General features: G+C 45.3%; 1 protein-coding gene across 8 annotated transcripts; it reads right to left on the bottom strand.

The window, feature by feature from the left end:
• Nucleotides 1–76: 76 nt before the first annotated feature.
• MPPE1 (metallophosphoesterase 1) lies at nt 77–26,998 on the bottom strand. Of its 8 annotated transcripts, XM_050942172.1 has the most exons (12): nt 26,783–26,998; nt 26,459–26,535; nt 25,581–25,649; nt 22,063–22,452; nt 9,840–9,948; nt 8,688–8,791; nt 6,906–6,986; nt 4,658–4,766; nt 3,122–3,196; nt 2,890–3,012; nt 1,968–2,108; nt 77–871 (listed from the first exon to the last, which is right to left on the bottom strand). In XM_050942172.1, exons 4-12 carry the CDS (start codon nt 22,341–22,343, stop codon nt 689–691), a joined length of 1,206 nt encoding a protein of 401 aa, XP_050798129.1. In that variant the 5' UTR covers nt 22,344–22,452; nt 25,581–25,649; nt 26,459–26,535; nt 26,783–26,998; the 3' UTR covers nt 77–688. The 8 variants fall into 8 exon arrangements, with proteins under 8 accessions (XP_050798129.1, XP_050798128.1, XP_050798127.1 ...); XM_050942171.1 differs by having other exon boundaries at nt 26,459–26,998; XM_050942170.1 differs by lacking the exon at nt 25,581–25,649.
• Nucleotides 26,999–27,202: the final 204 nt, after the last annotated feature.

Here is a 27,202-nt window from a genome sequence, read left to right as displayed (position 1 = left end):
AGGAAAACCTCTCCACATTGACCTATAGGGTGCAATAGGGCCCTGTAGTTTAAGATTATCATAGCACATTTTATTAAAAAAGAGCAGCTTGAGAGATTCCACCCCAAATTTTTGGAAGGGCTGAAGTAGACCCTGGAGGGGTGGAAAGACGGGGGATTACAGTCCAAAACTATTAACACAGCAGGGATTTCTCCTGATTTTCTCCCTGTGTGTGACAGCTTAGGAATGCTAAGGAAATCCACTGATGTATCTATCTCCTGCTGACATTAAAAAACAGAAGTATCACATTAGAAGGGCACGTAGCAATAAAACATACAGTGATGGTTCCAGCTTGAAAGACTATGCCTCCTCCCGGGTAGGAAATACTAGTGCAGAGGCTGTAGGATTTACATAATGTACAGTTACAAACTTTTAGTATACATATTTGATACAAAAAATTATAGCAAGGAAATGGACTCATTTGATTGTAGAATACTGTATTTTTGTACAGCATGAAAACAGTTCATTTCAGTTAATTATTTATCCTGTAGTAGTCATATCAACTGTGTAGGATTTCTATGGTATGTGTAAATGCGACCTGCCTTCGGATTAACAATCCAATTAGGTCATTTGCTGGCATGAATATAGTCTGATGTTTGACTGTTCTCAGCTTTGGTATTTCAGTAACTGAATGCAGATGTCTGGCTCTTCATACTGCTTTATGCTTCCTGATTAAGTGCTGAGCAAAATAAAAAGGTGGATTGAAAAGTTGAAGATGAGCTAGTATCAGTACCCCAAGTAGAGCCCCTGCTATACAGTATATAGTAGTAACTCTGCTCTCAAGTGGAAGGAAACACTTGTAGAGGGAGAAGTCGGTTGGTGTTATGCTGCCCTGAAAAAGAAAAGATAGATAGACCATCATGCTGTTGCTAAGAGGTTAGGTATACTCTACATCAAAAACAGCTGTGATGTTTAAGTTCTACATTAGGTTGCAGAACCTGGACTAATATAGTACCAATGCCATGCAGTCAGTCCACACCCTATAGCACTGGAGACTAGACATGCTGCAGAGGTAATGTGCATGGTTTGAGAGCAACCACTTTTAAGGAAAATAGAATAGGCACAAGCACTTGATTGGATAGGTAGCAGCTGGTAAAAGCAGGACTACTTAGCAAAAGAAACATGCCAACTGTTAAATAAAATACATGGATTGAGAAGGGACTTATGTTGTTGTCTATGGACTAAAGAGTGTAAACCAAAGAGTAATGAGATTTGAGTTTCTTTTCAGCATCTTGTGGCATGGGGAAAAGTAAACAAAGTGATTGTAGGTTTTGCTATTTAAAACAGAACTTTTCAAAAACTTGAATTATTGTAGAACTGATTGTTTTCTCCATCTCTATGTGGTACATATTAAACAAGATACTGTACATTGGAACTATCTGATGGAGCTTAACCAACATTCTAAGTGAAATTAGAAAACGTGTGAATTGAAACTAATGAGGCAGATTATGAGAAGACAAATGAAAACTTGCCCTCTCTGAAGTGGTTAGTGGGTGAGTCTGACAGGCAAGAAAGCCATGTAGAAATCTGAGATAGATATGGTCTTATTTTCATAGTAGATAAATCAGCCAAGCAAAACTAGCCTTTCTACTGTTCAGTGCATGGTACTGATTTTTTTTTTTAACAAGTCAATAGTTTACCCTGCACCCTCTTTATAAGAAACTCTGTTACACATGCTTTTTACAAATATACAAACTACACCTTTAATAGCACTTCCTTGTACCACACAACCTGTGTGGCTCTCCTCATGTGCTTTATAAAGTGGATGCAGTGTATTAAGTAAATGTTGGGTTTTGAGGGAGAGTGAGTGGGTGTTCTGCCTTTTTAAACAAAACAAACAGGTAGCAGCAGTTTAATAAATAGCTGATTGCCATGTTGATTTATATTTATGAAAGTTACCTGACAAAAATAAAAATCTTTAAATTTACCATGATGAAACTAGGGTTGTTTCTGTTCCTCCAGCTAAATGATGGGACACTGATTTCTGGAATCTTCCCATTATGCAACACTTCACATGCACTGTGGGTATGGCCGCTCAGAATCAAACGGGGATGAAACCACCATAACAGCTATAGTGGAAACAGTACAAAATTACAAACATGAAAAGTTAATTTGAATTTATGTTTAAAGTCATCACACAGTTTAATATCTAGTTTTGCTTCCAACGGGCTCTCCTTCCATATTACTACTTGGGCTACTATTTTTGCAGAGTATTTTGTGAAATCCTCATGTCTTCCACTAATACAACATTTATATTTTAATAGTAAATCACCCTAGCTGACCTTTGTCACAAAAACAGGGTGGTAGTTTGTAACATTTTACTATAGTAGGTAAATTCCTTATGAATTTGAACAACACTTAGTATCAAGTCTTTAGCACCACAAATAGAAAACCTGGGTCTTAAATGAAGAGTAGCACTGATCTGGAGGTGATCTGCCCTCAGACTTGAGCACATACATTTCTGCTGTAGGAAAAATCTCAGTTGCCCATTTAATTTATTGGGAATGTTCTGTTTATCATCAGTAAGTCAGTGAAAGTAATTTTTTCGAGTGCTGGACAAGATCAGTGACTTTTTCTATTAGTCCTACTAAAAATGGGTTACCCCTATAGTACAAAATGCTACACTGAGCATAAATGCTCTGCAGCAGACTGAGTGTCCCTGGACTTATCATGTAGAGCCCAGCAGGTCTATGAGCAGTCTCCCCCAGGCCTCACTAAACCAGGAGGAGCTGTGTGTTCAGCTTATCTCAGCTAGCATTTGCTTTTTCCAATATTATATACATAATTAAGGATTTCAGGAAGCGCTGTAAAGTTACTGTGATATTAAATAAAGTTGTTAAATTATCAAACCTTTTGTGAAGCCTCTCTAGAAAGGACATCATACTTTTCTTTAAATGGGGTGTTCTTTTCCTCTGGAAGAGCAGAATCTTCTCCGGTACATTCAGCGTCACTTTTTCTGTAAAGAGGGTAATGCTGACAGGGATTCAAAGCAAGTGCCAGTTGTTAGCTAATGCAGCCTTTTATAAAATGTTGATAAATATGCTGAAATGGTGAAATCCTGCCCACCTAATCCCCAACACACCTGTAAAAGGATTGGTTCTGAAGCTGGAAGCTGTTCCACACCGCTGCATCTTTTGTTGGAATGATTCTGTTCCTGCTAATAAAATCAAGCCAGACAAACATAATTGTGTCTGTGCAGCACTAGTTCTGTATTTATTACATGCTTGGAGGGCCAGGACAGAAATGCAAAATTGAAGACCATGTAAGATATTTTCCTCAAAAAAAACACAACACAACAACTAGTATTGTATAAGGATTATTGCAAAGTACTTGTTTACAGTGTCGATCAGAGAAACTAATCATATGAGACCTTACAGAGTAAAATCAGAGGATAGAAATTAAGAGGTATAGGTAAGGGAGAAAAGCTGTATGATGGGATGATTTGAAGAGAGCTGGTGCTGTGTAGGAAGTCTGTTCCAAATGGCAGATGATTCAGAGCACATCTCACAGAGGTCAGATTGTGAAGGGATAGAGAAGAGGATGGAACTACGTGAACTCGCTTCAGGCTTCTGTTCACAAAAAGTGTTTTAAAAATCAAGACTGCCAATTAGAACTGGACTTTAATGAACAAGTTGCTAGTGAAATTTTTTGAGGCCATGGATGCAATTGCACTCTCTCTATATATATCAGAAGATGGCAGCAACACTTTACAGAACATGCTGAACCATAGAGAACTGGAATAGCTACACTGAAGGCAAGAGGATATGAAAGCATGCTTGAAGATTTCAGCAGTTGTGGGAATCAAATTAGTACTATTCAGAGGCAGCGTTGGACGGATAATAGCAACATGCAAGTCTGCAGATCCAGGAGATATGGGATGAATGTAAAATTCACCATCAAGGATGCAAAGGTTTCCATTAAGAAGGGAAAGAGAAAATGGGGTAGTTTGATACGCTTTTTACTTAAGAAAAATTGTATTGATGTAGTGGAAGGAAATTAAGGTAAATTCACAAATTAATTTGGTCAAGATGGAGGAGTGTTTAAAAAGAGTACATTTGAAAAGCCGCATGAGAGCTCAGGTTAGGAGGAGACATGACAGGCAAAAGGTAGATAGAAAAAGGCCCTGTCCATGTAAGAATAATACTTAGATGGCAAAGTGCTTTACAAAGGAGAATAACCATTAACAATTTTACAGATGGGGAAATTGAGATGAAGTGACTTGCAGGTCAGTGGCAAAGTGAGGAACAAAATCCAGGTCTCCAGACTTCCTAGCCATTAGACTATGCAGGCTCCCTTACAAGATCAGAGACCAGCGTAAATGATATTACATGCTGACGGAGAGATAACAGACCAAACAAGATTGAAGACCTGCGCCCCAGTCTTTCTGAAGTTAGCAGAAAGACTGGGGCAGGGGGAGTCAGCAACATGCACACTGAAATCCACTGTGAATATGGAGGTAAGAATGATCAAGGAGACAAGGCCAGAGCACTATGAGAGGAAGGACAAAACACAAACTAGAGAGATCGATTTTTTCGAAGGAGAAGAATCTGACTTCCAGCCTGACTATAACTGCAACTCCAACTCTGCAGTTACAGTGAATGGACTATTGGACTCTTACCTGTTGGGAGCAATTCAGTTTATGAGAAAGCTTCATGAGCTTTGCCTCTGCCCTGCTGCAGATAGTGCACCCATCACCTTCCAGGGCAACACTGTTCACCATGACAAAGCTGGGGGAGAACAGAGAGGGAATAGGGGAAAAGACAACTGTTAGGTCTCCAGGCACTAGTGGTGAGAGATGAAGCCCTTCTTTAAAAAAAAAAAAAAAAAGCAAACAAGTTCGTAATTCAGAAAAAAGTCAGTGTATGAACTAAATTCAATAACGACTGTGCCCAGACCACACACTAGACACTAGGGGTTCTCAAACTTCATTGCACCGCGACCCCCTTCCGCCAACAAAAATTACTTCACGGCCACAGGAGAAGGGACCGAAGCCTGAGCCTGCCCAAGACCCACTGCCCCGGCAAAGCCCAAGACCCACTGCTCTGGACAGGGGGGCCAAAGCTGAAGCTCAAGGGCTTCAGCCCTTCAGGCAGAGGTTCTGCAACCTGAGCCTCACCATGCAGGGCTGAAGCCCTCAGACTTTGGCTTCGGCCGTGGGTGGTGGGGCTCAGGCTTCCACCCTGGACCCCAGGAAGTCTAAGCCAGCCCTGGCAACCCTGGTCACTTTGGGGTCCCAATCCACAGTTGGAGAATGGCTGCACTAGCCGTATCTCTCAAATACTGATACTGCATGCTACCACAGCTTTCCATGATCACCCATTGTTAGACACCAATCTAGTCAGTCAGGTGGCATAGCAAAGTTTAGATGCTGTGATGAATCTGATATCCACGTAATTTGTGAGGCACTGTTTAAAATTATATCCTCTAGCAGTGCAATAATCCATAACATTGAAATATGAAGGTGAGAAGTTGCTTTGGCACTTGTATCTCAGAAGCCAGAGAGACCTTGTGAGCAATGTTAAAGCAAAGCTATACTGCATTTGGCAGCCTCTGCCCAGGGAAGGCCCCACAAATGAACCTGGACCTTGTGTACAGGTTACCAGCAAAGTGCACCGGAGGGGTGTGATCTGTAAAACACTCTTAACATGCCCTGTAGAGGGTGCAAGATGCAGGGCAGTTACAGCACAACACACAGCCTTCTGGCACTGCACAGGCAAGCCCTTAGTTTGATTCACACCTAAAGAGAAGCGTCTCTCACTTAACCATGGGTCTCTGGCAAAGCAGGGTAGAGAAGCTTTCACTGTACTTACCTAACTCTATCTTCGTTGTAGCTTTTAAATAAACTTAATTTTTCTTGCTACTAGGCTCTTACCTGTCACAAGTATAAATAGGCACTTATTTTTATATTAGGCCAGCCTGCTAGCCCACAGAGAAAGGACATTTCACAGCTCAGCATGCAGGAGGAGGGAACAGTCATGTGCTTATATACAAAAGTGAGCTAGATTCCATCACGGAAGGGTTGCTGGCAAAAAGCAGATCTTAAATCGCTGCCAACATTTTTCACTAAATAGCTACTTGGTAAATGTGTTCTAGAACACTAGTACAACAAGCAGTATTAATAAGGCAAACTCATTTCAACGAGCAGATGGTCAACTGAGTACTATACACAGAGTCTGGAGTAAAGAGAGGATGTTAGTCCCTGTTTAATGACTATTTTAAGAATGTTAGCTGAAATGTGTTTAGGGTCACAGACTTGAGTAATACATGGTTGTGTTAAGCTGGGGGTCTATTTTCTCATAAACTTGCATGAAGCACACTTTCTTTCATGGGTGATATAGCACTTCCAGCCTGATTAGAATACTCGCTTAATGTTTAAAAAATTAAGTGATACATTTGTAGCCTTTATTTCCTACATTCTTGTGAATTAATATACGTGGTCAGAATATAAGTCAGAGTGTAGATGAGTACAATGTATTTCCCTTCACTTTATCTGACAAAAAAAATTCTGATGTCTTTCAGACCGGAGCCCCCTCCCACATTCCAAAGCCCTCCTGCATCCCAACCTCCTGCCCCAGCCCAGTGAAAGTGAGTGAAGGTGGGGGAAAGAGAGCAAGGGAGGGAGGGGGAAATAGAGTGAGTGGGGCGGGGCAGATCCTGGGTTCATCTTCAATTCAGAAAGTGATCTTGTGCATAAAAAGATTGGAGACCACAGCTTTACAGTATTTATAAAAAAGTTTCTTGGGAGTAAATAATGTTTTATGTTTAACAAATATTCATGAGAACACACTACAATGGGTTCAGGAAAATAAAAGTTTAAAAAAACAAACAATGAAAAAGCTCAAAATGTTGGCAAAAATTATACTCACTTTACCCCCTTCCGGGTTATTAGCTTTCCTGAGGTGAAGTTGAAAACTTTTGCAAACCGTTTTAACTTGTAAGTAGTCATTCTGTGTTTAAAAGGCAAAAGCAGTATGATGCTCAGAAACTTGCCATTATAAGTAATTTTATATAGTTGTGTTACGAATTTAAATGTCAATTCCCTAACAGGTACTGCTCCATGATCCAGATTAGACCTTAAAACTGAGATTCTCCATGGGATGGATACAGCCTCTCTCAGTCTATTCTGGCCCCAGAGCAAGCATAACCAAGCCAGGGAGTATTGCCCCCAATACAAACACAATGTGAAATACAACAGATGCAAAATTACCCTCTCTGATGCTGAGAGTAGGGAATGGGGCAGAATATCCACAATAGCTTGGCTGCATTTTTGGGTCACTGCAGCACAGCATGAGTTATAGCAGCAGCCTGACCATGATGTGACCTTGAAGCCACCTTTACAGGGCACTCCTAACTCTCACTCTGTGCACATGAGTTACACCCAAGGTCTGGCTCTAAAAATGCAACCCAGCCCATCTTAACTGATGCTTGAAGACAAAAGCCTAAATAATAAAAAAAAGCCTGACTCACATGGAAGCCAACAGTTAGTACTGCCAAATCCTGTGAATTAATGGTGAGTCATGGGATTTTGGAACCTGTAGGAGGTACTCTCACAAAGACCCAAGCAGCCACTCCTTTCACACAATTTTCAGGGCTGGTCACGCAGGCAGAGCTCAAGTGAGAGCCTCTGGAACTGAGAAAAACAGATCTGCCCTTGCCATTGAGCCCTGCCTTCATGTATGGATTGGCACTATCTCAGTGGTAGCAAAGAGAGAGTCCTGGGATAGCAGGACACAGAGAAAGATGTAGGTGGAGGGAAGGAGTCAGGAAAAAGCTACTGTTGAGTCTGGGGCCCAACAGCATTACACCCAACCCCACCCCAGTACTTGCTCTGCTGTGGACCCAGCAGCAGCTTTTCTCCAACTACACACAAACCCATTGCCAGGTCAGTGCTTGAGATGTAGGTGGAGGGAAGAAGTCAGGAAAAAGCTACACAGCAGCCACTCCGGGGGGTCAGAGAACAGGTGCTGCCAGGTCCAGGGCAGACAAATCCAAGGTGAACTTACTGTAAATTATTGGATAATTGATCTATTAATGTAGCTGATCAAAGTTATGCAAACAAAGTCTGATTTTAAAATTATTTTTGAAATGCTTTCAATGTGAATTATTTAAAAAAATAAGGACTGTCTTTATCATTACCGCACTGAGATACAGATAGCTCTGCATGCCGTTTTGCAGTAATTAGCTAGGTGGGAGATGCTGTAAAGACATTAGTACATGTAAAGATCTTTCAGCTCACATAAATCCTTAATAGGAAGACTTGATACATAAGAAGAGTATTTTGTTGTTCTTGGATGTTCATTTTCCAGTTCCAGTGTATAGCCCTCATCCAGCAGGAGAGAAAGTAAGACAGTAATAGAAAATGGATGGCAGTTGCCCTGTCTTAGGGGTTGAGGGAGAGGAAGTGGGAGCTCCATCTGAGCAGCCAGAGAGAAGCGTGTATTAAAGGTTGACTCTTCAACCTGAACGTCTCACACATACTGGCAGAGGAATAGAGAGGCGTTAAAGTCAAAAGTCAGACTAAAAACCAACATTTGACTTTGGGGCCAATCTGATGTTATTCGATCTCTTGAGGCTGGCAATACTGAGTTACTGTTTACATCCTGACATTTCATACCTGACAGTGCACTGAATTTTTCTGAAATACTTACTCATAGTGAAAACCAATGTCATGGTTGCCAACAACCACCATTAGCTCAGTGCGAACTGGATGTCGGAACATTTTCTGAAACCGCCTGACATCATCTGCCCAGGCCTGCAGGAAAATTGTAAAAACTAATGATGTTGAAGACAACTATGAAAGGATTTAGCAGTAGGCTATTACCTTGACATTTTCATGTTGTGTGTGTTTAGGTTGGGGAGAGGAGAAAGAAGCTATTGGAAAAATCAAGTCCTGAGAGAATCACCAAATTTCAGTTTGTAGTCAACCCACTGGAAACCACCACTGCCAAGACGAGAGCAGCATCCATTGTATATCCTCTAAGACTGGAATATGGACAATATTAAAACAGCTATTAGTGTCATTAATATTGCAACAACAATGAACTGGCTTTAGAATTCAGGACACAAATAGAACTTTCTGACCAGCTATCAGGAAGGTCAGAGCCCCAAACACTAATACCCAGTAATGCACAGGCCTGACTGATTCCCTTGTTTATATTTGCAAAATTCATTTGCCAACAGCTTTAATACACTAGGCAATGCACTTCTTTGGGTTTCAGAAGGCCAATAATGCCTTTTAAAGTAAAAGGCTGGGTTAGTCATTCTAAAGTTTGGACTGTTGGCCACTCATGCTAATAGCCTGTCAGTGTTTACACCTAGCATCATAGTGGTGGCCACAAACATTTATAAATGTTATCCCTTTTCCATACTACTCCCCAGATTATCGTTAGGAAGCACCACTCCTAACCTCTTTTCACAGCCTCAGTACTTCATAAGCATGAGGAGGACCCCATTTAACTCGTATCTCCCCAGACATGCACATTCACCTCCTACCTTAACCTTGCACTGTAGGGTGCTGGAGACCAACTCATTGCAAAAGACTATGCTTACTGCCTGATCTTATTTGTGCCCACACATACCCTCCACTCACACTGGAGTGCAACTGCCTTGCAGTGACTATGTCACACTACACTAGAAATTATAGTCACGGCCTACAAATCTGCAATACATCAATTGTGGAAGAGGAAAATCAAAAAAAGCCTGGCTTGCTCTGCATGCCACTTATTTCCAGGAAACCACATTTCTTTTAAAGCAGTTCAGCATTTTCTGACACTAAAAACCAGTAGATGTGGACCTTTTACCTGGGAGGAGCTCCACTTTCCTTCATCAAAGACGTCTCCTAGGATGAAAACAATATCTGGCTCCAGTAACGACAAGGCAGTTTGGAAGGCTCTCTCCATTTGCCATTCCCTAAGAAAGCGAAGCATCAGATCAATAGACTCTCTTAACTGCCTGATCCTTTACTCTGATTAAACAAGGTCTTGCCTGACAGGACAGTGAAGCAGACTCTCAAAGACTGAAAGAGCTACTCTGAAACCCAGCTAGATTTTAAACGTCAGGTTTAACACCAGCTCCTGGGCTACCTCCCTGCTCCCCCTTACCATCAGAAACCATGATCAGCACCAGCTCATGGGAACACCAGACATGAAGTGCTGATACTAACCTTTTATCACGTTAATGGGTTATTATTTTCAAAGTATGTAAAAACTGCTCAGTGGAAGTAAGTTGACTAATCACACACACACTTGACCGACTGCATCTGTTCCTGCAGCAAAAGGTTTTGATTGCTCAGAACAAACCCCCACGCTGGATACTGAAACATCATTACAAATCATCTAACCAGTGACACAAATTAAACCTCCAGATAAGCCAATTTAAAATGAGTAAATTACTATACTGCTATTTGATAGACACAGGTAACAAATTTCCATTTCGTTAAAACTTTATAATGAATTGTGTCAAAATGGTAGTTGATAGAGCTGACACTAGTGTGCATAGGTAAGCCAGCAACTTTGCTATACAAGATCAAGCCACTGTTTTGAGTCCCCTAGGGATGAGCCTTCCTTTAGTACATTTCATCCAGCAGTGATCTGAGCAAGGTTCTGCTGGGACACAGAATAAGCCAGATTCTGCTCTGGATTATAAACGTTAATACCAGTGAATTTGGCAGAAATATTCTAGACTTACACTACTATATCATGTGATCCCTGTCCTATACTGATATGTAATAACTACCTGTATTTAATAGTTCTATTAGTAATAGCTTTTTCCCTAGGCTGAGTGCAGAACTGAAAGTGTTATAAGATGTCTTAATATCACATGAAATTTCCAGTGCTGAAGTAAAATAAATAAGGAAGTCTATCAGTTCATCTAATTAGAGTCATAGGCTTTAAGATCAGAAGGAACCATTATGATCATCTAGTCTGATCTCCTGCACAACCCTGCTCCTGCCCTAAAGGGCTTAAACCAGCCCTGGGAGGGGGCTGTGGCTGGAGAAAGCAGCTCTAAAAGGCTGGGCTGATTGGGGGAAGTGGCTGCAGATGAGGCCATACCCCAAACAGACTCAGCTAGCCCTATAAAGGCAGAGAAGCCGAGTTAGACAACAGTCTCCCTCTGCCTGTAGAGGGAGAAGGGAATGGCTACAAGGAACTAGAGACAGGGTACCTGAGTGAAGCAGGACTGGGGAAAGGCTGAGGAGCTGGGGAGCTCCAGCCTGGAAAGCCCCAGGCTGCGGCCTAGCATAAGGCCAACAGGTACTGGCAGTTGCAGGGGGCAGCCCAGGGGTAGGCCAAGGCAGCAGGTCCAAACCCAACCTTGCCGGTGATGAGTAGGCTGATACTGCAGTCTGCCCCAGGGTGTGGGGCAAGATAATGACTGGCAATAGCCTTATACTAAGGTGAGGTGGGAATAGTGGGTGGGGGTTCCCCAGGGAGGGGAGATCCTAAGACTGAGGAGTTACTGCTAGGGGACAACACCCCAGGTACAAGGGCACCGGGCTCCAGGGAGGGAGACGGGGGCCAGAGGACAGGTGGATCATCGGCCTTTAGAGGGTACTCCTGGCTGGTAAAAGAACTAATTCCCTGAGAGACCAGCAGGAGGTGCCGCAGGGGTGAGTCCGCACATCTACACTCACCCACCCACTCATGCAACAAATCCCTAACCCAGTGGTCCCCAATCTTTTTGTGACACATTCAGAAGAGCGTGGCGGGCGCCAACAATTTTTCAAGCCTTATTTTGTATTTGTACGTTAAATAATACAAAAAAACATATTTAATATAACATAATATATGAATCCAGAGAGAAGCTGGAGAAAAGCCGCGAGGACAGAGAACACCGGTGCTCACAGCCCTGGAGTACTCTGTCTCCAGCAGGCACGGGGCCCCAGATTCTCTTCTCTGCTGGGCACTAGGCGGGCCCCGCACCTTCCGGGGACCGAGAACACGAGCACCTGCATTCCCAGGGTTCTCTGTCCCCGGCAGGCACAGGGCCACGGTTTCTCTCCGGCTTAAGCTGCAGCCTCTGTCATAAACAGATAGTTAAGGGTTAATGTCTCTTTTACCTGTAAAGGGTTAACAAACATGGAACCAAAAACACCTGACCAGAGGACCAATCAGGAAACAAGATACTTTCAAATCTCAGTGGAGGGAAGCCTTTGTTTGTGTTTTTTGGGTTTTGGTTTGTTCTCTCTGGGTCCTGAAAGGGACTAGACGTGCAACCAGGTTTCTTGCCAATCTCCCTGCTACAGTCTCTTATAAATTCAGAATAGTGAGTATTAAGTAGAAAGGCGGTTATAGTCTTTTAATTGTTTTCTGTATTTGCAAATGTGTAGTTTGCTGGAGGCATTTTAAATTGTATTTTTGCTGGGTGGAGGCTTCTCTCTAGTGTCTATAAGCTGAAAGACCCTGTAACTTTTACCATCTAAATTACAGAGACAACTTTTACTTTTTTTCTTTCTATTAAAAGTTTTGCTTTTTAAGACCTGTTTGATTTTTTCCCCTTGTTGAGGCTCAAGGGAATTGAGTCTGTAATTACCGGGAAAGTGGTGGAAGACAGGGAGAAAGAAGGGAGGAGGGAAAGGGGGAATCCCTTTGTTTAGATTCACGGAGCTTGAATCTGTCTCTCTCTCCAGGATAGCCCAGGGAGGGAATGCCTGGGAGGGGGAGAGAAGGGGGGGAAACAAACCTGATTTCTCTGTGTTGTGATTCAAGGAGTTTGAATCACAATAATCTTCCAGGGTAACCCAGGGAGGGGAAGCCTGGGAGAGGCAACGGTGAGGGAAAGGGTTTACTTTCCTTGTGTTAAGATCCAGAGGGTCTGGGTCTTGGGGGTCCCCGGGCAAGGTTTTGGGGGGACCAGAGTGTACCAGGCACTGGAATTCCTGGTTGGTGGCAGCTTATCAGAGCTAAGCTGGTAATAAAGCTTAGAGGAATTCATGCTGGACTCTAAGGTTCAGATTGAGGAATTATACCATGACACCCCACACTTGCCAGGGACCAAGAACACCAGCATCTGCAGCCCGAGTTCTCTGTCCCTGGCAGGCGCAGGGTTGCGGCTTGTCTCCCCTGCTGGGCACTAGGCAGGCCCCGCACCTGCCGGGAACAGAGAACACCGCGCCCGCAGCCTCAGTTCTCTGTCCCTGGCAGGTCCCCTGCTGGGCACGAGGCAGGCACACAAATGCCCCGGCGGGCACCACAGCGCCCGCGGGCACCACGTTGGGGACCACTGCCCTAACCTATGTCTGAGCCACTGAAGTCATCAAATCATGGTTTAAAGACTTCAAGGTGCAGAGAATCCTCCAGCGAGTGACACGTGCCCCACGCTGCAGAGGAAAGCGAAAAACCCCTAGGGCCTCTGCCAATCTGCCCTGAAGGAAAATTCCTTCCCTACCCCAAATATTGTGATCAGCTAAACCCTGAGCATGTGGGCAAGAGTCACCAGTCAGACACCAAGAAAGAATTCTCTGTAGTAACTCAGATCCCATCCCATCACAGGCCATTGGGCATATCTACCGCTAATAGTCAAAGATCAATTAATTGCCAAAATTAGGCTATCCCATCATACCATCCCCTCCATAAACTTATCAAACTTAGTCTTGAAGCCAGATGTCTTTTGCCCCCACTGTTCCCCTTGGAAGGCTGTTCCAGAACTTCACTTGAAACCTTCATCTAATTTCAAGTCTAAACTTCCTGATAGCCAGTTTATATCCATTTGTTCTTGTATCCACATTGATACTGAGCTTAAATAATTCCTCTCCCACCCTGGTATTTATCCCTCTGATATATTTATAGAGAGCAATCATATCTCCCCTCAGCCTTCTTTTGTTTAGACTAAACAAGCCGAGCTCTTTGAATCTCCTTTCATAAGACAGGTTCTTCAAGTGCTTGCTCATATCCATTCCAATTAGGTATGCGCGCGCCGCGTGCACGTTCGTCAGAAGATTTTCTACCCTAGCAATACCTGGTGGGTCGGCTGGGCGCCCCCTGGCATGGTGCCGCTATGGCACCGAATATATACCCCTGCCGACCCGTCCGCTCCTCAGTTCCTTCTTACCGCCCGTATCGGTCGTTGGAACAGTGGAGCGCGGCTTAGCTGATCTCCACTTCCCTAGCTATTCACTCGTTCTAGTACTATTGTGTATATAGTTTTATAGTTGTAGTTAACACTTTTAATAACCTTTTGTAAACCTAGTTAGTGTATATAGTTCAAAGGGTTGGGGATTAGCCCTTTCCCCTCTCCCAGTGCCCAGGCCCATGCCTGGTTTACCGGGCTTCAAACCATGCTCGGCCTGCCGGCGGCCGATGCCAATGGGAGACCCCCACGACTCCTGCCTAAAGTGCGTGGGGGAATCCCATCTTACAGATAAGTGCCGGATTTGCAAGTCCTTCAAGCCACAGACAAAAAAGGAGCGGGACTTTTGTCTTAAGCAGCTCCTAATGGAGGTGGCCCTCACTCCTCCGTCTTCGGCACCGAGTGCCGCACAGTCTGCGCCGGAGAGAAGTGCCTCGCCGGCACCGGAGAGCGCCTGCACCACCAAGATGCCCCGGCACCAGGCCAGCACTGCTCCCTCTCCCCACGCGCCAAAAAGGTGAAAGCTCCTGCGGCTCCAATATCTACACCGCAGTCTGAGCAGCAGCCAAAACCGAGTCGCCCGGCACCAACAACTGCCATGGCACCGGCAATCTCGGCACCGTTGATTCTGGCCAGGCAAGAGCTGTCGAGTTCGGTACATGACAGCTCCCCGGCACATGCCGAGGTCGAGCTTATTGTTCCCACCACACCAGAGACCTTTTCGACGGCAAGGGAACTCATTGCCCTAACGGAGCCCACCCTGCCCCAATCCCCAGCACCACCGGTGCGGGTTATTGCATCAGCAGGGAAGCCTGCCCTAGTCAGGCCACCTTCCATCGACGCCGCAAGCAGGCACCACTCGAGATCGAGGTCTCGCCAGCGCTCCCGATCTTGCCACCGGTCCCGATCTCGACGCCGCTCATAGTCCCAGTACCGATCTCCTTCTCTGCACCAGTCGTACTCGCAGTACCGTACAAGATCCTGCTCTCCGGACCGATACTCCAGACGGTGGTCCAGCTCCCGGCACCGTTCACGCCGCAGTCACTCCCACCGTAGAGCTTCATGATCCCGGTCGACCTCCTGGCACAGCGACAGTCGCAGGTCCCGGTCAATCTCTCAGCACCGGTACGACTCCCGGTACCACTCTCCTGTGAGGCATGACGTACAGTACCCCATGCACAGGGCTCCTCCTCACGTGCACTCTGCTCCGCCATGGCCATCACGGCACCCATCTGAGTCTTCGCACGCTGATAGCGCCACATATGGAGATTCAGAAACGCAGAGCCGGGTCCTCCAGAAGCCTCAGGGCACGGAACAAGCGTCTCAGTGGTCCTTCTGGACGCCTTGGGCTTATCACCAGGCCCAAGGCGAACCCACAGTTCCATCTCATTCCACCCCGTCGGAACATCGGGCACCAGAGGCCACTGTTAGCTGCCCTCCTCCAGCGGGTACAGACGACTCGGCTCTTGCGCCGGATCCTCAGGTGTTCCCGGACCCTGATGTTCCTCCAAACAGAAGTCACTAAATGAGCCAACCGTGCCGGGTCTGTCATCCTCCTCTTCGCCAGACGAGGCAGTAGCCGGTACTTCTACATTGGGCCCACCCCTGATCGACCTCCGAGCCCACCAGGACCTTCTCCGGCGAGTCGCCTTAAATATCAACCTTCAGGTGGAGGAAGTCCCGGAAGTGGAAGACTCTGTCATAGACATACTGTCGGTGGATGCCCCAACTCGCGTGGCTCTGCCATTCATCCATTCCATCCAGGCCAAAGCAGATACCATTTGGCAATCCCCGGCGTCTATCCCTCCCACAGCCAGAGGCATGGAAAGGAAATACATGGTACCCTCTAAAGGGTATGAATACTTATATACCCATCCTCCTCCATGCTCTCTGGTCGTTCAATCTGTGAATGAGCGCGCGCGCCATGGCCAGCAAGCCCCTGCCCCAAAATCGCGGGAGGCTAGAAGGATGGATCTACTGGGGCGTAAAGTTTACTCCGCCGGAGGCCTCCAACTGCGGGGTGGCTAACCAACAGGCCCTACTCAGCAGGTATAATTATAATACCTGGCAATCGGTGGGTAAGTTCGCTGAACTGGTCCCACAGGACTCCTGCCCGGAATTCCAAGCCCTTCTGGAGGAAGGGAAGAAAGTGGCACGGACTTCTCTGCAGGCCTCACTCGACGCTGCTGATTCGGCGGCCAGAACCATGGCCTGAGGGATTACAATGCGGAGAATATTGTGTTTGCAGGTATCAGGCCTACCTCCTGAACTGCAACACACTATTCAGGACTTTCTATTTGATGGACAGGGCCTTTTCTCTCAGAAAACAGACTCTAGACTCCAGAGTCTCAAAGACAATCGCGTCATCATGCGTTCCCTTGGGATGCATACTCCGCAAACCCAGCGGAGGTCCTTCCGTACCCAGCCTCAATGCCCTTACCCCCAGCCCAGGCCACGACAAGACTTTAGCAGGAGGCGTGGTTGCGGGAACCGCAGACGGCAATCGGGTTCCCAAAAGGGCCAGAATAACAGTCCCGCCAAACCATCTGAGGGACCAAAACCGAACTTTTGAAGGTGCGCCTGAGAGCAGAGCACCAGTCCTTCCCCAGGATCCTCTTCAGTTTTCCAACCGCCTTTCCTCCTTCCTCCCTGCGTGGGCCCAATCAACCTCAGATCGTTGGGTCCTACGCACGGTGGAATTTGGACATCACCTCCAATTTATTTCGCCCCCCACCCCCCACCCCGTCCCTCTTCAGGGACCCCTCTCACGAGCAATTCCTCTGGCAAGAGGTTCGTATGCTCCTCTCCATCGAAGCTATAGAGGAGGTGCCGGAGGAGTTCAGGGGCAAGGGATTTTACTCCCGATATTTCCTAATCCCCAAGGTGAAAGGGGGTCTCCGACCCATCCTGGACCTACGCGGTCTCAACGTCTTTCTGAAGAAGCTGAAGTTCCGCATGGTGTCCCTAGGGACCATCATCCCATCCTTGGATCCCGGAGACTGGTACGCTGCTCTCGACATGAAGGACGCATACTTTCACATCGCCATTTACTCTCCGCACAGACGGTACCTACGGTTTATGGTGCGCAACCAACATTTTCAATTTGCGGTCCTCCCGTTTGGCCTCTCTACCGCCCCGCACGTTTACAAAGTGCATGGCTGTAGTGGCCGCCTTCCTCAGTCATCGGCGTATACACGTCTTTCCTTACCTAGACGACTGGCTTACTTGCGGGACCTCCGAGGTTCAAGTCACCAGGCATGTTGCTATCATCACAGACCTATTCGAGCAGTTGGGCCTGATGATCAATCTAGACAAGTCTACTCTAGTGCCCACTCAAAGAATAGAATTCATCGGGGCCATTCTAGACTCCACACTCGCAACAGCCTGCCTTCCACTACCCCGGTTTCGGGCACTAGTTTCGGTCATAGAAAGCCTCCAAACTTTTCCGACGACCTCGGCCCGCACCTGCCTCAGCCTTCTCGGTCACATGGCCGCGTGCACTTTCGTAACCAAGCATGCCAAACTACGCCTGCGTCCCCTTCAAACCTGGCTCGCCTCAGTTTACCGCCCGGGCAGGGACGCCATAGACATGATCGTCACCGTTCCTCAGAGCGTCTTAGGCTCCCTCAGCTGGTGGCTAACACCTTCCCTGGTGTATGCAGGGATGCCGTTCCAACCAAGACAGCCCTCAGTATCCCTAAAGATGGACGCATCGTCTCTCGGCTGGGGGGCACACCTAGGCCATCGTCGCACGCAAGGCCTCTGGTCATCTCAAGAGCTAGCATTGCACATAAACGTCCGGGAGCTGAGAGCTGTTCGCCCCGCATGCCAGACGTTCCAACATCATCTGCAGGGTCATTGTGTTCTAGTACTCACGGACAACACAACAGTAATGCACTACATAAACAAACAAGGAGGGACTCAATCCTCCCCTCTTTGTCAGGAGGCGATCCAACTGTGGGAATTTTGTATAGCCCACTCTATAGACCTTGTAGCGACCTTCCTCCCAGGGGTCCAGAACACTGGCAGACCATCTCAGCAGATCCTCTCTCTCCCACTAGTGGTCACCTCTCTCTCCCACTAGTGGTCACTCCGCCTGGATATTGTACATTCCATCTTCCAGAAGTGGGGCTTTCCCCACATAGACCTATTCGCTTCCCGCAACAGGAAGTGTCAGAGGTTTTGCTCCTTCCAGGGTCTCGCCCCAGGCTCAATATCGGATGCCTTCCTAATCTCTTGGGCGAACCACCTGCTTTACGCCTTTCCATCTTTCCCGATGGTGCACAGGGTTCTCGTAAAGCTTCGCAGGGACAGGGCTCGACTGATCCTGATCGCCCCTGCGTGGCCCTGACAACACTGATACAACACGTTTCTGAACCACTCGATAGCCAACCCAATCCCCCTACCTCTTCATCAGGATCTGATAACGCAGGACCACGGCAGGCTTCTCCACCCAGACCTGCAATCCCTTCATCTAACAGCGTGGCTCCTGCATGGTTAACCCAATCGGAATTATGCTGCTCTGCCCCAGTGCAAGAGATACTCCTGGGTAGCAGGAAACCTTCTACGCCATCTACTTACTTAGCCAAGTGGAAATGGTTTTCTTGCTGGTGTCACATGCAGAATGTTGCACCTGCGGAAGTTCCTATCCCTGCTATTTTGGACTACCTCTGGTACCTAAAACAACAAGGCCTCACTATCTCATCTCTGCGAGTGCACTTGGCGGCTATTTCTACTTTCCACCCCGGAGAAGGTACTTACTCTGTCTTCTCCCACCCTATGGTCTCGAGGTTCCTCAAAGGCCTGGAGCGTCTATACCCCCTAGTATGACGCCCTGCCCCTTCCTGGGACCTCAATTTAGTTCTGACGAGACTAACATCCCCCCCGTTCGAGCCACTGGCAACCTGCTCACTCCTATATTTATCATGGAAAACAGCCTTCCTTGTAGCTATTACATTGGCTAGGAGAGTCTCTGAGCTTCGGGCTCTGATGGTGGACCCACCATAAACGGTGTTCCACAAGGACAAGGTGCAGCTATGCCCACATTTGGCGTTCCTTCCTAAAGTAGTCTCGGCCTTTCATCTCAACCAGGACATATTCCTACCGGTCTTCTTTCCCAAACCTCATACATCTCGTAGGGAGCAGCAGTTATATTCGCTCGACGTCCGTAGGGCGCTCGCCTTCTATATTGACTGTACGAGGCCCTTCCGCAAAACGCCCCAACTCTTTGTTGCAGTGGCAGACCGGATGAAAGGTCAGCCCGTCTCTTCTCAGAGGATTTCGTCCTGGGTAACTCTGTGCATCCGCACTTGCTACGAACTAGCTCATACCTCTCCGGGTCACATTACCGCACATTCTACCAGGGCCCAGGCCTCGTCGGCCGCCTTCTTAGCTCGAGTACCTATTCAGGAGATATGTCAAGCAGCTAGGTGGTCTTCAGTACACACCTTTACTTCCCATTATGCCCTGGTGCAACAATCCAGAGACGATGCAGCCTTCAGCTTAGCAGTTTTGCATTCTGCAGTTTCTCACTCCGACCCCACCGTCTAGGTAAAGCTTGGGATTCACCTCATTGGAATGGATATGAGCAAGCACTTGAAGAAGAAAAGACAGTTACTCACCTTTGTAACTGTTGTTCTTCGAGATGTGTTGCTCATATCCATTCCAAAACCCTCCCTCCTTCCCCACTGTCGGAGTAGCCGGCAAGAAGGAACGGAGGAGCGGATGGGTCGGCAGGGGTATATATTCGGTGCCATAACGGCGCCACGCCAGGGGCTGCCCAGCCGACCCACCAGGTGTTGCTAGGGTAGAAAATCTTCCGACGAACGTGCATGCGGCACGTGCACACCTAATTGGAATGGATATGAGCAACACATCTCGAAGAACAACAGTTACAAAGGTGAGTAACCATCTTTTTTCCATTCCTCGGGTCATCCTAGTAGCCCTTCTCTGTACCTGTTCCAGTTTGAATTCATCCTTCTTAAACACGGGAGACCAGAATGAGGTCTCACCAGTGCCTTGTATAACAGTACTAACACCGGACTTCAAAGAAGGCGATCAGGTTGGTTTGGCATGAGCTACCTTTTGTAAAACCATGTTGTATTTTGTCCCAATTACCATTGTCTTCAATGTCCTTAACTACTTTCTCCTTCAAAAGATTTTCTAAGACCTTGCATACTACAGATGTCAAACTAACAGGCCTGTAGTTACCTGGATCACTTTTTTTTCCTTTCTTAAGAATAGGAACTGTGTTAGCAATTCTCCAGTCATACAGTATAACCTGAGTTTACAAATTCATTAAAAATTCTTGCTAATGGGCTTGCAATTTCATGTGCCAGTTCCTTTAATATTCTTGGATGAAGATTATCTGAGCCCTCTGATTTAGTCCCATTAAGCTGTTTGAGTTTGGCTTCCACCTCAGATGTGGGAAAATCTACCTCCTTATTTGTCATCCTACCATTATCCCTAAGCACCTCATTAGCCTCATTAAAGACTGGGTCAATGTATTTGTTTAGCCATACCTAGATTATCCTTAACCTCCACTCCATCCTCAGTGTTTAGCTTTAAGTCCCACTTCTTCTTTCCTTGTTTTCTTCTTATTTATATGGCTATAGAACCTTTTACTATTGGTTTTAATTCCCTTTGCACGGTCCAACTCTACATGGCTTTTGGCCTCTCTCACTTTTTCCCTACATGTTCTGACCTCAATAAGATAACTTTCCTTGCTGATCCCTCCCATCTTCCATTCTTTGTAGGCTCTCTTTTTTTTAAATCACCTCTCTAAGATGCGTGCTCATCCAGCTTGGTCTACAACTCCTGCCTATGAATTTTTTCCCCTTTCTTGGGATGCAGGCTTCTGATAGTTTCTGCAATGGACAATTGGACAATGCAAGCTCACATAAGAAGGGACACTACATCTAAAAGCATTCACTGTTTCTCCCTCTCAGGAGGGTGGAGCAAGGGGGACTCCCATCTGATTCACCCAAGTCTATTATCAGGGCTTGAACTCACTCTCCCCAATTCTTCCTTTAAGTACAGTTATGGTTATTAAAAGAGAAGAGTGTTCAGTAGAGATTGAGTTTGATGCCACTCAGTTACATAGCTCCTGCCATGGAAAAATGGATACTTTTCTTCAAAGTTCTGCTTCTCTATGGATCACCAGAGGGAAGCAATGTGGTTTAGTGGATTAGGCATGGGGTTGGGAGAGCTTGATTGTAGTCCTGGCTCTGCCACTGGCTCAGGGTACGTCCAGACTACCCACCGTATCAGCGGGTAGCGATCGATTTATCGGGGATCGATATATCGCGTCTCATCTAGACACGATATACTGATCCTCGAACGCGCTCCCCATCGACTCCGGAACTCCACCCGGAGCGAGTGGCGGTAGCGTAGTCGATGGGGGAGCCATGGACATCGATCCTGCGCCGTGAGGACGGGAGGTAAGTCGGAATAGGATACTTCGACTTCAGCTACGGTACTCCCGTAGCTGAAGTTGCATATCGTACATCGACACCTCCCCCCCACTGTAGACCAGGCCTCAGTGTGACACTGGACGAGTTACTATCAATTCCCCCACTCTGCAGACAGGGATACTATTCCTGACTAGCAGGGCTGTTGTGGAGATTAATTACTCCATTTTTGTAAAGCACTGTATAATTTATAAGTTATTATAAACTGAAAAGGATTCTCTGATCCAGACAATGCACTCAGAAGTTTATGGCAGCACAATACAACAGCAATACTAGCTACCAGAGTCTGCCAGACACTGCACTGATTAGGCACAGTCTAATTCCCTAACCCTCCATTATTCTCTTCCCCCAAATTTCAGATAAGCAACTCAGAAGTTGGAGTGGCTGCTTGCCCAAAATGCCACTACATTTACTACTCCTTATACATGGATGCTAAGAAAAGCTTTAAAAAATTGGTTACACCATGTTCCCTAAATTCAGTTCTCACCTTCTTAATTTGTCTAGCCAATGCCCTTTGATTTCACCAAGTAGGTGGGTATCAGATAAAAACATGGCCTTCAAGACAGAAGCTGAAGACTGTCTGCTACTCCTGAGAGCTTCTATTTTAACTTCTGGCCAATGACACTGAAATATCACCACATAATAAACTAAGAATTCACAAAAGATTAACATCAAGACAACCAGACACAAAAGCTTCAGCAGAAAACAGCCTCTCTTCTTCAAGTGAAGGATCTTCATGGTGCCCAAGTCGGATCTCATCATTGACATGTCAGCCTACAGAAGTTGTTCCCCAAGGGCAAAGCACCCTCCTTCATACAACAGGAAATGGTGTGGTCCAATCAGAGGTTCATATGGTCTCCACATTGGTACAGAATCCCTGCAGATGCAATATAAAATAAAAAGATATTTACAAGCCCAGTGTTCCAGTCATTAATAATCAAGTACAGCTCATTTACAAGATGAAAAGTCACATCCCAATTCCTATTAAATTACTACCATTATTTTGAAAGCCTTGGAGCCCTGTAACTAAAAACAAGAATCACAGTGACAAAGTTGTTTTCCCAGATAAAGACCAGGATGGATTTTCAGATTTTCTTTATTACAAGCTCAGGCTACTCAAACCACGCCTCTCCTTCCCCTAATCTTCTAATTGTAAATTGATTCTGAAGAAGAACAGGTGTGTGGTTAAGACTATAGAGGGCTGAGAGCCACAGTTTCTGGCTCTACCACAGGAAAAACTGACCTCAGGAAAAATTTCACTTAAAGTCTCTTTGCCTCAGTAACATACTTCCTCTCTCCCCACAGAGCTGCTCCAAAGCTAAACTCCTCATAAAATTATTGAGATCTTAAAGATTCTATAGAAATCAAAATTAGTAAAATAAAGTGAACCAGTTATTTGCTTGCTACTCTCCAGTACTGAGTTTGGCATAGCGCTCTTCTACACAAACCTCAAACTGCGCCAGCCCACAGTTGTACGTTATATTTCTAATATGGTTTTATTATTTACAGTGTGAATAGGACAACAGAGTTATAAAATCACATTGTGGAACTGGGTTGCAGCCTAGATCATGACATTTTTCCCTAACACCATTCTGTAGCTAAGCTGCCACATGGGCACAGCAAACCAAAGAAAGGCCTAGAACACATACTCTACTATCTGAGTCAGACAACCGTGCACTTCCAGTTACAGGGGCCCAAAGAGAGCACTTATATTGCTCTGAGCCACTCAATGCTGAAACTAGTTTGTGGGCTAGAAGAAGAGAACGGTCCCAGTGGACTGAAGCAAGTTAGCATACCTGTAAGCAAGAGCAGAATGTTATTTCATTTTATTTAACCTTTGCTAGAATAGGCCTGAAAACCAAAAACAAGGAAAGGAAATTTGTCCAGCGAGTGTCCTTGAATTTCATCATGCAAATGGGTACTTTGTTTTGAAGAGGCTATTCTGTCACTTCACTTTCATACTGGCCACAGGCTCCCAGAGGGAAGTCTGCAGCAGGGGCCAAAACCCAGCTGGCCCTGCTGAGGACACATGGTTAGTGAATTGGGATGCTGTGACCAGGGGACCCTGTCTAGCAGTGGGCTGGACTGTGGGATTCCAGAAGTATAGGCCTTGGCCTGTCATTTGGAAGCATTGTCTATGGAGAGACTGAGTGAGGGGGTCAAAGGTACAGCTCACCTCTGAAGCGTAACATATTCTATTACTACTAATAAAATAATAATGATGTATAGGAGGCACTGAGATGGGAAGGGAGAGCAGCCCAATATATTTACATTCAAATAATCCCAGAACACACTATGGCCAGCGTCACTGCTTTCTGGCACAGTCACCAGAATTCAATAGGATTCTAAATTCAATATGATTTGCTGACTTCAATTAATTTCACTGTGTGAAAGCCTAACAGATTAAATGAATTTACCACACCCTCAAAGAAATCTACTAGAGGTTTGCAGTAAGGAGGAACAGATCTCTGGGGGCGACAGTGTTTTTAAAGGGGAATTCAGGAGATTTCAAAGTCTCGGTGACACAAAAAGTCTTTCCTTCTAGAAATTACTTTTTCAAACTGTCTTAACCCTAGTCCAAAACAAATGGATTCTCCATCCCGACAGAGAGATCTGGCAGCATGCAAGACTAACAACAGTAAAGGAAAATCCAAAAAGGCCTGAGAGTGGACCTTTTCCTGGATATCTGGGAGGGAGTCTCTCCTTCTGTTTAGAAGAAGAAATGCCAGTATTTTCAAAATACCACCTCCTCTACAATCATTTGCAGAAAAAAATACTCTCTTTCTGGGGCAAGTGCCTGCAAGAAATAGAAAAAGAAGGGACTGCAGTCCCATGGGAGAGGAAGGCTGCTAGGTTAACCTTAGAGCAAAATGCCTAGTCCTCCAGGTGCAGCCTATCCCCGGATTTCACTTAGGAGACAGCACAACATGCCTGATGCACCTGCTTTTAAGAGACAGCCACTTAGATTGTATTAACTGGGACAGGAGCACAAGTGACAGTGTTTCTCTAAATACTTATTAATGGAAATTTGAATCAATATTAATGGGAAAGCTATAAAAAAATCAAGCACACTTTCTTTTAAAGATGAGAACTGGACATTCATTATTTGCTTTCCTATGCTCTGAAGTATTAGGAGACAACAAATAATGGTAATACTTAGCACTTACATTAAACTTTATCTATAGATATCTAAATATTTTGAAAAAAGGCAGGTCAGCACCATTACCCAGATGCAGAAACAAAGGCATTTCAAATGTATACACTAATTTTGGAATCCTTCATGGCTCGGTCTGACATGCCTGTAGCCATTTTTCAGATGTTTTGGCAGGATTTTATTGGAATTCTGAGTAATCAGTACTTCTGAACACCAGACCATACGTTGGACAACTAAAAAGTAAGCCATTTTTTTGAAAGGGTCAGTGACTTGACCAAAGTCAGTAGAAAGTCAATGACAGAATCAGGACAGAATTCAGCTCTTCCTACTACAAATGCTCTAAAACCAGTGGGCCAGGCAGCCTCTCAATAAGTCCCTGCCTTAAAGAAAATTAACACTGGCAACATGCCACAAGCATCTTACTTTTTCAAGAAAGCCTAAACCTGATCACGAAGTTACCTCTTTTTAAACATGGATTTGTCAATGTTACCAATATTTAGAAAAATTATCTTTTCAAGACAGCAAACAGGCATCAGTCTGGGACAAGAACTACACTTTTTCAATGTCATATAATATGTTAACAGTAATGGGTCAATCTTTGCTATGTGCTTTAGAGAAGTGCAGGAAATAATGCAAAGGCAAAAACCTCAAAATGCAGCAACTGCTCACTCATCAGACAATAGAAAACACTCAAACAGCCACAATAAAGTAATCTGCAAATGCACATTTTCTGTTCATTCAACTACATACGGATAGATTATGAGCAAGAAAATAGCTTCCACATATATGAGACAGCTCCATGCATACCCAAGTACATGCTAAATAGCCTCTTTGTTCTTTTTTGTTGTCACCTCTGGTAAAACTTGATTTTCTCTCTTTCTTCACACTATGAATAGGGTCATTACCTCTCGCAAGTTGTCCTGTGGAACAGCCGCCATATTATGAAGAAAATGCATAGTTATATTATTTGGTTATGATACAAGAACTGTAACAGCAATCCAACATCCTACACCCATATTAAATTTAGGAACCACAGAAATTACAACATTAAGCAAATCAATGGTCAGTCTAATCTGGTACCCTGTGTCTGACAGAGACCAGTACCAGATATTTCAGAAGGAGGAACAAAAAATCTCCCCAATAGAGTGGGGTGGGGGGAAGTCATTCTTTCAGCCTGTCAGGTCTTTCTTCGCATTGCTTACATTTCTCACTGGGGACCCCATCCTGAAAGGTTCTGAGAGCATCATTGCTGGCCTTATTCAGGACATGCCATGTCAGAACCACTGAAACTAAAGATCTGTGAAGAAGTCAATAAAGTATACTTAGATGACTGGAAAAGTAAACTACAATTCCAGAAAAACCTCTAATCTGCTTCAAGAGAAAAAAAAAGCCATTGGCCACTTTACAAACTCACTGAGCTGTGAAGCTACAAATGAGGCTGGGTTACCTTTGTTTCAACATCATTCTTACCTAGCATTTTAATCAAGGTCAGCATTATAAAACCACAGGATCTTGTTTGTATGTTCCATATTGAAAAGACAAGTGTAAAACAGAAACGTTTGTTAGGCAGATACATACCACACAAAGCTTTACCGTGCAAATCGTACCTCTCTCTAATACCAGGGTTCCATCTTTACTTCCTGCTGTACAGATTGTTATGGGGGAACCACAAACTATCAAAGGGCTGCCAAAGTATTATATGACTTAATAGAAAATGTTAGTAAGTTACCTGAGTTGCACCAATGCACGTAAAAGATGGAAGGCAAAAAACTTCAAGACCCTTCACATTCACAAATCCACGCCATCCTTAACAGAAAAAAAGGCAAATAAAACCTAGTTTCATAACCATTATTCAACGGCATTCCGGGAGCCTCTCTCTTCATTAAAAGACTTTTTACAAAACAACTTTCTATAATGCATCTGCACGCAAAGAGCTACGGGGGCGGCGGGTGAAAGAGCCGAGTCCTCAGTCAAACAATAATCCAGGAAAATACAACCAAAAGTCAGGTGGAACTGCCACTGAAAGGACCCCAGCAATAGCAGAAAACAGTACCCCCAACAGACGGGGTGGCGGATCCTCTCTGCAATGCCCCTTGCGCCACTGTTTCTGCTCCTGGCTGCTGCTAGTCTAGGAGCTGTGCTACAGACTTTAGGGCTGCTGCAGTTGTCTGATCCGTGCACACAATTCTGGGTTACGGGTTTGCTGCTACTGAAAGGACATCGCGAGACCAGACGAGCATAATTGGCACCAACAGCCAGGAACGCAACATGACACCTCCTCTTACTAGCCAAATGAAACACTGATTCGGATTGGCTGTTTTACTCTTCAACCCGGAGGTTCTGTCATTGGCTAGCTGCAGCTGAATTCTGGTTGGCTGTTTTCAATCACAGCTGAAATGCTTGTTCACAGCTGTACCTGCTCTCTTTTTCGACTGTAAAAGCTATTTTGAAGAAGACCCATAGTATATTGATC

The sequence above is a fragment of the Gopherus flavomarginatus genome, chromosome 2 (assembly GCF_025201925.1).
Source record: "Gopherus flavomarginatus isolate rGopFla2 chromosome 2, rGopFla2.mat.asm, whole genome shotgun sequence".
Classification (NCBI taxonomy): Eukaryota; Metazoa; Chordata; order Testudines; family Testudinidae; genus Gopherus; species Gopherus flavomarginatus.
The sequence above is the reverse complement of the archived record's forward strand: the minus strand, read 5'-3'. Positions and strand labels throughout refer to the sequence as shown.

Bases quoted from the DNA above. Each gene is read 5' to 3' on its own strand.
- MPPE1 (XM_050942171.1), bottom strand. From the start codon at position 22,343: ATGTCAATGATGAGATCCGACTTGGGCACCATGAAGATCCTTCACTTG. The intron at 9,949-22,062 runs GTGAGAACTGAA...TCGCTTTCTTAG, and splicing joins TGGCTAGACAAATTAAGAAG to GGAATGGCAAATGGAGAGAG. The intron at 2,109-2,889 runs GTTTGATAATTT...TTTCCACTATAG, and splicing joins CTAGAGAGGCTTCACAAAAG to CTGTTATGGTGGTTTCATCC.